Here is a 12,334-nt window from a genome sequence, read left to right as displayed (position 1 = left end):
TTTTTGTTTCCATAGGAACCTCAAAATTCTGAGCAACAAAACTGTTTTGAGTTGGGAAAACTGTCTACTAGACTGAAACTATTTGCCTTTCATGGCAGAGGTTCGGACACTGTGAAGCTTTTTCAAATTATTTTACAGATAAGATTGTGGAGATCTGGACTAAACGTCTGTCTGTGTGGTACACAGAGTCAATTTGCAGGAGGAATACAATTTTCTCTACCTCATTTGCAGCTGGTCTACTCACTTAGGTTCTGAAGGTGCTGGGGAATTGAATATATTATGACCTGTATGTTACATGTGTCTTCAGGAATGGCGAGAAAAGACTTAATGGGGCCAAGGATCTGGCCCTTGTTTTTCTCATATATAGATTTATACCTCAATCATTCACTGATAATTTCTAGTGAAAACATCAAGTAGTGTTTGTGTTAGCTAGTGTATCCCAAACCTATTGAAGAGAAGTCATAGAACATTCAAATTTGTTGCAGAATGGTCTTATATCGTAACTAATGGGACTTGTGTGTGCCAGTCTTTGTGCCTTGATGAGATAAAACTCCATTAATAAAGTGAGAGCCTCTTTCAGATTATTATCTCCATATTCAAGTACTGAGCAAATTATTAGCTGATTGGCAAGGGCAATTCTCACGACTAGAATAGGAACATGTAAACTTCAAAGTTATAATGGTTAACTTTCTATAAACCAGATTTTTAAGTAATCTTATAGTTTTTATTTTAATTACATAAAATTAGTTTGTAATTGGTAAGTACAATATTAAGTACATTACTTTATTCAATCTATAGCATAGCTAAAATGTATCTGTTTCACTGTAACTGTTCTCCTTCTAATGTTAGGTTTTAACATACAGGTCACATAATCAGTTACTGTAGGATTATTTTCTGTCTGTCACTGTAGCTGTGCTGGAAGAAGTATGTTGCACTGCATTTAGACCCAGTGCAGGTTAGTTCCCTCTTAGAGCAGAGGGAGGCTAGGATGAAGGTCTGCACTTAGGGAAATGCAAACAGTGCCTGGTGTCTTGTTTGGTATCAAGGCCAAAATGCACTCAGCCCTTAAAATGATGAAACCATAATATGTTGTAATCCAATCTATTTATTGAGATTAACATAATTCACAAATATTACTTTATGTATACGTACATATGTTGGCCAAATCATCTTACTCAGAACCTGTAAAGTACAAAATACAATCTCTACAGTAGAATACTAAGGTTGTATGGTACATTAGCAGGCATTTGTAGTATTTGCTGAATATTCTAGTGGTATTAATTTAAAATACCAATTACAGTAATGCTCTTGTTTTTTTAATATGTTTAGGCCGATCCTCAGATAGTTTTTCATGTCTCTGTTGCCATGGATAAAATGAGGAAAGTACTTCCCAGAAGAATGGACTGTCAGGATCTAAAGTCCCATCAACACTGTGGCCTTTGGCTAACATGTGGCTAATCACAAAGGTATTGTATTGATCAGATAGGATATCAATTTTAGTGGAAATAAATGAAATTCACTGGCATAAAAGGGAAGAATAATTATAAGAGGCATCACAATTAGGCTTTGCAGTCTTCAGTGTTTTGGGCTACTTCAGAGGACTCTATTTTGTGGGCTAATAATAATGTCATTATGGCAGCTTTTTCTTTAACTTTGATCAGACTCTATGATAATTAAAGTTAGATTTTTTTAAATTTAAAATATAAATTCTCCCCTTGGGGTGAATCTTGTCCCCACCTCCCCAAGCCTAGTTGGGGTTCTGTTGCACTGGGGGTTCAGGGAAGAATAGGAAACTGGGAATCTGCACAGTGGCACATACCCTCCATGTGACATGGAGCCTGACTGTGCAGGGTCTCCTTATACCTTACAACAGGGAAGGTGGAATGGGAGCAACCACTGGAGTTTTGGCTACATAGATAGTTTCATCACCCCCAGGTTAGACTATGGTTTTAATTTTACATGGAGTCAAGGGTCAATTCTTTATAGGAGCTATAAATCATGCAACATACAGGCAACCCATTTTAAAAAAAAAAGATAAAGGTATTAATAAAAAAAGATAAAGATATTAATGTTTTCTGCTGTTCCTTTTTGCTAGTGGACTGAATTAAAATCCTGATACTAATCTAGAAAGCACTTAATAGATCAAGTGCTGGGGTTTTTTTTTTTCAAAGACCACTTGTTCTTCCACAACTTACCAAAACAGCTGTGCTCAGCAGTTAAGATGCAGCTGGTGAAGTACAGGATAAAACTTCCAGGTGCCAGCAACAGAGCATGCTCATTGGTCAGAGCCCAGCTGTAAACATTGTTCCAGAGGAGTGCAGACTGAACACAAGCTGATAGTATTTAGATCAAAATGCAGGGGCTACCTTTCTGCTGAAACCTTTGGAAATAATGATGTCTTTCTTGTGACCACCATTTGATAGAGAAGACAATGGACAGGCTGAAAGTAAGGATAAAAAGAAAGCGGTAGAGGGGGGAGATAAACCAATGCAAAATTTGGCTCTAATTTGTTATGTGAAGTTGCTGTATTTTGGAGAAATACTGACATTAGCCATTTTATTCTGTGTTTTACTTTATGCTTTCAGCTATGGATTAATATCAAGCAAATATATTTGTTACATTATGTACCACCTTGGAAAAGAAAGTAATCTTTCTTGTACTGTTGGTGATGGGAATTGGGCAAGCTATTAGCAATTGCTATAAGTTAGTCTGGTATTTGTCCTAGCTAATGAAGACAACATTTTTAAACTTAATTCCTATCATGTTGCTTCTCAGGAAGTGAATTATTACCAATGTATTTGAATAATCCATGTTATAGTGCAAAAAACCAACTACAGTAGAACCTCAGAGTTATGAACACCAGAGTTCTGAACTGATCAGTCAACCACACTCCTCATCTGGAACCAGAAGGACATAGTCAGGCAGCAGCAGAAACAAAAACAAACAAACAAAAAAAATCACACAGTACAATACTGTGTTAAATGTAAACTACTAAAAAAAGGGGAAAGAGCATTTTTCTTCGTAGTAATGTTTCAAAGCTGTATTACATCAATGTTCAGTGTAAACTTTTGAAAGAACAACTATAATGTTTTGTTCAGGTACGAATATTTCAGAGTAATGAACAACCTCCATTCCCAAGATGTTCATAACTCTGAGATTCTACTGTAAGCTAGTAGTAAAATTAGAAAACAACACTGTGAACTTCCCACAGTTCCCATAAAAGTAGTAAAGTACTAAAAATCAGTGTATACAACATGTTGGACTCTTATTTTTTTTTTTTCATTGCATGGCAGATTTAGTCACAAAACTCACATTAATTTTTAGGCAACTTCTCCACTAGACGCTATTGGCAGCAGCATAATGTGAAGGTACATAGTGCAGTGAAAAGCCTGCGGTGTCCACACTGCAGTGTGTAGCTATATGTGTTAGAGAGAGGCTCTGGCAGAGAGGAGACAGTGGAGAAGAGCTTCAGCAACTGCCCACTGCTGGAGCCTTTCACTGTAGCAAGGAAAGGCTTTGGCAGAGAAAGTCAGTGAGTAAAATCTGAGCCTCCCCTTTGCCTTTCTCCACTGTCGGAGGCTTTCCTTGTGGTGGGGAACGGATTCAGCAGCAGGGGCTGGCAGAGCCTTTCCCCACTGCTTCCTCCCTTCTAGAGCCTTTCCTGCTGGGAGGGGGGTGGGGGGAGTGTCTTTCCCAGCAGAGGGGGAAGGCCCCATCAGCAGGATACTACATAGCTAAATTAGCAGTGTAGACAGCAAGGCATAGCTTGGAGGAGTAGAAAGTGTGTAGGGTATGTACTCACATATATAATCATACCTTTCAAGCATGTGCTCTACTCACCTAAGCTGTGCCTCACTGGCTCCTTTAAGGTATTTCTACACTGCAAGCTTCTTTTGACGGCATGTAGTGTACACTCCCACATAACCCTCTACCAGGTGTAACTAGCACTGTAGCTGGTGAAGAGAGAAGGGACTGTTAGTGCTACTGCTGCGCCCCACTCCCCCTATAACCTTGAACCAGGTGGTTAGGACACTCAGCTGGGATGTGGGAGACCCAGATTAGAATCCCCATCCTGAAACAGACCCAAAACTAACTTTTTCAGTTCACCAAAAATTCCATAATATTTCACATTTGGTTTGAACTGAACCAATTTTTTATTTTTTTTTATTTTTTCAAAACTGCCACCAGACTGAAAAATCAATTATACCTCTATTCTCTCAGATACCAGCAGAGGGAGCATGCCAAGGACAAGAAGAGGCATGCCTAGAATGGACTGTGCTTTGGCTATACTTGGTTGATGGGCAGCTTTAGGGGTTTGTTGAGCCCTGCACAAGAACAGGAACTAAATCATGGAAAACTGGACCCCACTGTTTTCTCACTCTTGAATGTGTGTTCCCTCATCCTTACTGAAAAACACAACACTAATATGGGACCAAACTGTTTGCTAATCTTTGCAAAGTTGAACTATAGGAGAGCTGAGAGCTTCCATTGCCCAACTGTACTTTAGCCAATACATTCTTTCCAAACTTTAAGGAGTTTATAAACGCACTAAATTATATGTATTTGTCATAGTTATAGTTGCACAGCTGCAGGTGTCCCAGAAATTACATAATTATTTTAAAGAATAGAGACTAAAATCAGAATTTTATTGTCTAATATTATCAATTTTGTGATGTGCTTTATTTGTACCATATTATATACCAAAAATTATTGCATCCTTGCACAGGCCCCATTCACATGCCAGAGGGCCTACTGTAGTTCTGAATTATGGTTGCAAATTTTGGTTGGACGTATTCCTGGATATTTCATCTCAGGATATAATCTTTAATGGAAGATCGATCTTTAATTCCAGGAGACTCCAGGACAAGGGAGTTGGCAACCCTATTCTGGAATACTAATTGCTTCCATCAGATCATTTTGTTCTGGAACTTCACCTCCTGATGAATGTAACCAGTCACAGAATGCCAAACCCAGCCCCTATCAAGTTTCAAGTCAAATGATCGCAACAAGACAGCCATTGCTCACTTGTCAAACAGAAGCATATTGCTAACACTGTGGGCAATTGTACGCTACTTGTACTGTACTTATTTTCCTAAAAGGCATAGCTGTAGTGTAAGTGGACATCACTCAGGGGAGGGAGCACATCCATTTTACTGTTTCAGCCTGGAATAGCACCATATTAAACAGGATTCTTTTGGGTGTCTGTTTCTGATAGGAGATATAGAATGAGGTTAAAGCAAATATCTCATTCTATAACAGTTTACCTTTTTATATGAGATATGTATGTATGTATACATATCAGTGATGGCCAAACTTACTGAGCTACATACAACAAGCTTCAGAAGTTCTAGAGCTAGGACATGCCTGTTGAGGCTCAGGGCTTCAGCCCTGTGGGACAGGGTGTCTCAGGACTTCAGCCCCATGGGAAGCACCTGCCAGGGTTCAGGGCTTCAGCCCATGGGAGGCATCTGCTGGGGCTCAGGGCTTCAGCCCTGTAGGAGGAGGGAGGAGGTCTTGGGACTTTAGCCCACATCTGCTGAGCCCTGAGCCTTGGAAGGTGCGCCCCCATATGATTGAAACCCTGAGAACCCCTCCTACTGGGCAGAAGAAGTCCTTAGCCCCACCACTCAGCTGCAGTGCAGAAGCCCTGAGCTCCTCCCACCCCAGTCTGGTAGGCAGAGAAGGGGGAGGCACTCCACAAGCTGCACTTTAACTGTAAAGATGTGCTTGCGGCTCGTGAGTTGTGGTTTGGCCACCCCTGAGTTAGATGTAGATAAATGAGCAAAGGTATTTAACTAATAAATATGGCTTGTGAGAAGTGATTCAGGTTTATTTTTTATTGCTTCACTTAAAGTGGTAAAATTTCCTGGTTCATCCATCTAACACTAAGCATCAAGGCCCCATTTCTGCAATGAGCTGTATATTGACACATCCCTCTGCCCACTTGGGGTCCCATTGAAGTCAATAGGGCTTCATGTGAGGAGCACGTCTCTGCATACAGAGCACGTCTCTGCATACAGAACTCATGGCAAGATAAAAGTCCAAATATGTAATTATTATTCACACTTTCCCCAGTGACTATGGACAATGATCCAAAGCAAGTTTGAGACATATGGAATCAAGAGAGATTGCTCTTTAATAAACAATTCAGATAATTATTTGACAGGCTTTTGAAATGATCTTAGCTGATTTTTTTCCTTTCTTTTTTATTGAGCGGTATGAAAGAAACAAATACTGAAGTCCTCTGATTTTTTTTTTCATTGGGCAGGATAAAATGAACACATTTTAATAGATTCTGTGTTACTTTATGAGCATTTTTTTAATATATACAATATTAGAATAAATATCTTACATTTATTATATCATACCTAGATATGTGAGATGCAATAAAGTGCCCCAGCCCATTACTTCAACTATCTGATCTGCTTTATAATATTTGATGTCAGTGTCTGGTTGCTTTTGCATTATAAGAGTACTAATTTGGGGGAGTTTGTGTAATCTAAATGCTTTCTTTGCCCTCCTGCAAGTCAGAAATGTGTCTTGTTTGTCTCTCCTAATTTTGCAAGTCTTGGAACCATAATGTTTACTAAACCTTTTTGGTCGTCGTCTTCTCTCATAACTGTTTTATTGAGCTATAAAAAGCAAATCTATATATGCAGCCTGTAACTCCCAAAGATACTTAAACCCCAAAGGTTCAGAGGTTTAATGAAGATATGCACGTAAAAGTTTAAATCCTTTTTTGAATCTGACCCAAATTCCTTCTGTCTGGAAATCCCAAGAAACAGCCTTTCTTGTGAGATGTCCAGTGTTTCCTGGCTTTTCAGAAGTACTGCCATTTCAGCTTGTTGCCCTAGATGGTACTACAAAATGCAGTGGCCTGTGAAATTCCAATAACTAAGTTACCCAAACTTTAGCAAACCTCACAATATGCTTCAGTTGAAGTTTTGGATGAACATTTATTTCTGTGCTCAATTTAGCTGAACCATCCACAGTAACTTCGTGTTATGACATTTTTATTATGTAGGTGTAAAGGTTAATTAGCGTGGATCTACCATGACTATTATGGATTAGACAAATCACTAAAACATTTAGTTTGTTTTAAAAAAAGTCTTTGTAAAGTAGTGCCATTGAAAAGTAAATATTTATCAATAGTTATTCACCTATAGTATCCTGCAGTTATATTATGTCCTGTATATAGGGAAATACTGCAGTGTCTCAGGTACCATGGTGCAATAACCATTGATAGATTCCGGTATGGCAACTACTAGCTTTAAGTACTCTCTTAGCCTGTATCATCCCAGGAGCCACTGAAATATTTAAGGTAAATAATACATATTTTTTAATATTTATGTACCCTAGAGATATAGTCAGCTTTTCAAAATTCTACTTGCCCTGCTAATCTGGAGTGCATAATTCCCAACGCCACCGCCCCTGTCATCATCACCAACATCATCCTGGTGAAGGGGTGGGTGAATAGATTTTGCAGCCAACTAGATAAATTTTCATGACAGTTTTCCAAGACTGATAAAAATTATATCAGGTGATGATTTACATTTTAAACTGTCCTTATAAACTAACATTTTCATACAGATAAGTGTGTACCAATAATGGAGAGGAATTATTTATTATTGTAAAAGAGGATATAACTAGAAATAATTGAATGAAAATCAATGACTGTCAGGACAAACTCTTGACTGTGAGATCTATGAGGCTGGGGAATAGGCTCCCCAAAAAAGTCATGAGACATTACCCCCTCCCCCACCATGATTATTTAAGGAACACTGGACAAAGAGTTAGCAAATATTCTTGGGAGTCAATCCTGCTCTGGCAGTGTGCTAGGCTACTTCATCCAATAAATCTTTCCCTATTTTCTATTCTATCTCCTTTGTCCTATTTTTCTCTCGCCACAATTGATAATGTATTAAAATATTGCCAACAAAATGTTTGGGAAAATCTTGTGAAAATACTTGTTATAATTTTAAATGCAATGTAAAGAAATGCCATAAAATATTGTTAAATGTTTCACTTCTAACAAAGCCTTCGTCATCTGCTTTGGGAGTAAGTGCGGACATTAGAACAACAACAACAACAACAAAACAGTTCAAACTAGTCTTTAAAGATGTTTAACCAGCACTGTTTCAGACTTGGAGTAAAACTTTAAATTGACTCAAAGACTATAGATTTGTTGCAATCTTTGCAGTTCACTGAACTTTTTTCTGTGCATACATATTTCAAGTAACTCTGTAGTTATAAGGATAGCAAGTGACACGTTATGGACCCTAAATTGTTGCACTGTGAAATATGCACAGAAAAAGGACACAGGAAGATATCAAGGGTCTGTTCTATTTTGCACTGAACTGTAAAATGCCACCCTTGTTGTACAGAAGATCACTGGTTCTGAGCAGGGCTCATTGACTGCTAAGTTGTGGGTAGTGTTTCACTTTCTGCAACTGTTAATATCCTGGGTTATCCAGGCATAATGACCTCTCTATTTGTAACACATTGTTGAATTTTCTGGTTCTTTTAACTTATTCAAACCCTTTTTTCTCCATTCATTGGAAGGCTGGAATGATTCTGAGTCGAGCTATGGTACAGAGCTGTCTAGCTATTGGTCATCCAATTAGAGTTGAGACAGATGATGGCACATCTCTGGAAGGATATAAGTTAACAGTACAGAAAAGGTACTGATAATATGTTGTTTGTACCATATGTAGTTTAATGGGTAATTTAACTGTTATTGGGAAATGCTGCTATACTGTTTTATTTCAGTGTTCCTGAGTCATATTTGATTAACATATATGACTCAGGAACACTGAAATAAAACAGTATTATTATATCTGATCTTTCATCTTCAAATTACTACTGGGATCAGAATTTCAATATAAACAGTTATCTAATTATTAGTCATCTCTCTCTCTGGTTTGGACAGTTTAAGAATGTAGCCTCTTTGAAATATATAAGCTAAAAATGGAGTTGACGCTACAATATAGTGTTTGCTTTTCCCAGTCTGAATGCATTCTGATTCTGCTAATCCTGCAAGATTATTGGGGTGGATCCTGCAGTCAGTGGAGCTATGAAAATTTACACCAGCTGAGTTCTGTTAGTTGAGCACTGGAATATCGTCCTTCTCCTCTTCTCCTTCCCCACCAAACACAAAAAGTAAAGTTACTTGTTGGTTTCCGTGCTAACAGTAACTCTTTCTTATCTTGGCCATCACCATGAGACTCTCTTTTCTTTAGGATCATCACATCATGTACATGCTTTTTCACTTTGTCCCTTATAACTATAAACTTGATTCAAAGTTCATTGAAATCAGTGGAAAAGCATACAACAATGGAAGATATTGAATTTTGCTATCTGAAATGGGAACTCCAAAACATGAAGAAAAAGGAAGCAAAATTTAACAATGACATCTACTTCCTTAGCAAATGCAAGAAACAAAACAACATCCCAGAGGTCTCACTATCTATAATCCTCTGACCACTACATGCAACTCCAGATATGCTGAAGAGCTCTGCAGACAGATGTCAGAAACACAATAATGGAAAAACATTCAGTTTAGACTGAATGTGTAGGTTGGGTTCACTTAGAGAAGTATAAGCAAAAGGCAAAACTATTTGCAACAGTATTTTTATTTTTATTTTTTTTTGCTATTCATTACAACTCTCTCAGGGACTGTTTGCAATTTTTTGCTTGAAATGAACTCCTTTCTAAGATGCTAAATGCATGTGCCATTCCAGTGTCCTTGCTACTAGATAATCCATGGTGCAAGCCATGAGAATGGTTTTGTCAGGTATAGATTCAAATTCTCCTTCAAGAACTCCATAGTATACACAGTAGTGTACAGACTAGTTTTGGTGTTGGGCATTCACAAACAAAAGTTTGTTTGCTTTAATCCTTTTTTGATCTCCAATTTTTGTGTGTGTTCTGCATTTTACATACCAGATGTTTTACAAGCTGTATATTAGCATTATTAATTACATACTTAGGCATGGTTAAAAGAACACATTGTACCCACAGACTTTCCACGCTGGAAAACATCAACAGGTATATATAATGACAAAGGAACCACCTCAGTAACATGGTACAGTTCTAAAAATTCTTTTCTCAAAAAGTAGCCCTGATTTATATGAGTATTCCCATTGAAGTCTATTTTGGCATAAGGACTACACATGCTTTAGTAAGCGGGCCTCATTCTGAAAATTAAATAGTATGAAATATGGAATGTGACTTAGGTACACTGGGTAACATTCACATTTATTTAGAAGTAAACATTTCCAATATTGTTCTAGCAGCCTAACCCTAGAAAGAAAGATCAAGGGAAAGTTTTTTAGTAGATTATATCTGTTACCTGCTCCGCATGGGAGATCTTTTATTAATATTGTGTATTCCCAATGGCATAGTTCTCAGGGTCACTATGCCTTTTATGCCTATACTTCCCAGCAAAGGAACAATTGCAAAAGATAGGGTGAATGTTTTACTACACCATTGGGCACATTGATTTTATATTCATGGATATGTAGATCAAATTGAAATAAACCTAAAGGGGGCTGACGTGATGCCCCAGGAGTGTTACAGATGTCAAGATTGCTAGTAACTTTGAGTATGTTTCTATTCTGGGTGCACTCCCTGCAGAAAAATATCACAGGGTGTCACTGAGATCTGTCACTTGCTGACACTTAGGGAGAAAAACTCCTCTACCTACGCTAGGTCATTCCCAAGACATGTCCCATATGAATAAGATTGTGCACTGAACCTAGTTTTGATTTATTTACATTTAAGTAAATGTTACACAAGTCAGATGCACATGATCTTTTGCCTGCTGATATATCCTTAAGCAAATGTCCATGTATTGGAATGCTAAGATGTCTTTTTTTCTTATATAGGACACTACCTCAGAAATGAATTTTTGTATATACCCTGAGACTAAAGGGCAGGAGCAACCTCTATTTAAAGATCTGATAAAATTGCACTGATTTAAGGAACTTCTTGTTTTGAAGTGTTAGATTGTTTAATATTGAAATGTTAATGATGTAAAAATCGTAAGATGATGTTAAGATTGAGAAAGATATGAATCTAGGAAACTAAACCTTAAGGTCCATCCTCCTTCTTCAGCTTGTGCTATTGTGAAGTCCTTTCCCCCAGAAATAAGGCATCATGAGTTAAATCCAGGTGTCAGTTAGAATTTGGGCATTTTGGGGATTTCTCAGTATCACAACTTTTACCCTATTTAAGCATTTTTTTAAAATCTGATTTCTTATATGGTGTGGTCAAAAGAAATGGATTATCTAAAACACAATAAGAAAACAGAAAAAGAAATAGGTTTTCAGTGTCACTGGCATTGTGTTTAATTTCTTGTTTCAGAATAGCTTTTTGGTTTTTAAAACATGTATCATGACTCATCAGGCAAAAGTGAAAAGGCATCTTTTATATGGGAAATCCACTCTGGAAACTAAAAGTGTAAATGCCATTTGCTGTGTTAATTTTTTTTTATTATATTTAGTAAGAACTAAGCAGGTTTGACTCTTGATTATACCTTTCCATTACAGAGACAAAAGCAGCATCTATCAACTCTGGGGGTTTGGAAATGATGGTTCTATCTATTTAAGGTGCGTGCTTCATAAGTATGTTTGAAGGAAGAAGAGGGTTTCTTAAACTGGTTTACCCGCCTTTTCATACTTTCACATGAAACCTATCAATGTAGGAAAGTTATGTGCGTGTGGTGAGGAAAGCACCATCCTGCATTAATAATTTCAATGTTTTTGTTTTAAATTGCCTTCATGTTAATATTAGAACATTCTATAAACATATTTTTTCAGTTATTGGTGTCTTTTTTAAATTTGCTTTGTCCTTTGATTTTTTAAATAATTTCCTTCATCATTATTTTACACACGTCTATTTTGATTATAACTAGTTTTATATAATAAAAATGCAACATTATTCTAAATTTAATTGATATAAGAAAATTCACTTGGCCAGAAATCAGTATTTGGAAGGAAGGCTAAAGCTAAAAATAATATATGGTGCTACTGCCATCTGAAATGAGGTGCATATTTCATTGCTTTATATTCATTTGTTTGAGAGAGGCTTATACCCATGTCGGCTGGAACTTTAGCCCCTTAAACCCAGGTCTTGCTGTGCCACTGACTAACAGAGTTTTTAATTTAAACATTCAAAGAGCTTTAAATGTAGTGATTTTGTACATGGAACAAAACGTAGAGACAGCTTTAGCAAACAATGAGATATTCTTTCATGAAAAAAGAGATGTAGAAAGGCCTCTCCACATTTTGATTGGGAAAGAAGGGAACGCCTATTTATGGTATTTGTGTATTGT

The 12,334-nt window shown here is 37.3% G+C and overlaps 1 protein-coding gene across 1 annotated transcript in view; it reads left to right on the top strand.

The window, feature by feature from the left end:
* DCDC1 (doublecortin domain containing 1) overlaps positions 1 to 12,334 on the top strand; it is a 426,134-nt gene that overhangs the window by 225,949 nt on the left and 187,851 nt on the right. Inside the window, 4 exon segments of the mRNA XM_030562124.1 lie at positions 1,330 to 1,380; positions 1,383 to 1,466; positions 8,563 to 8,681; positions 11,550 to 11,609. Of these exon segments, the coding sequence (XP_030417984.1) occupies positions 1,330 to 1,380; positions 1,383 to 1,466; positions 8,563 to 8,681; positions 11,550 to 11,609 (314 nt within the window).

This window comes from Gopherus evgoodei, chromosome 4 (assembly GCF_007399415.2).
Source record: "Gopherus evgoodei ecotype Sinaloan lineage chromosome 4, rGopEvg1_v1.p, whole genome shotgun sequence".
NCBI lineage: Eukaryota > Metazoa > Chordata > Testudines > Testudinidae > Gopherus > Gopherus evgoodei.
Note: the sequence above shows the minus strand (reverse complement) of the source record. Positions and strands in the feature narration are given on the sequence as shown.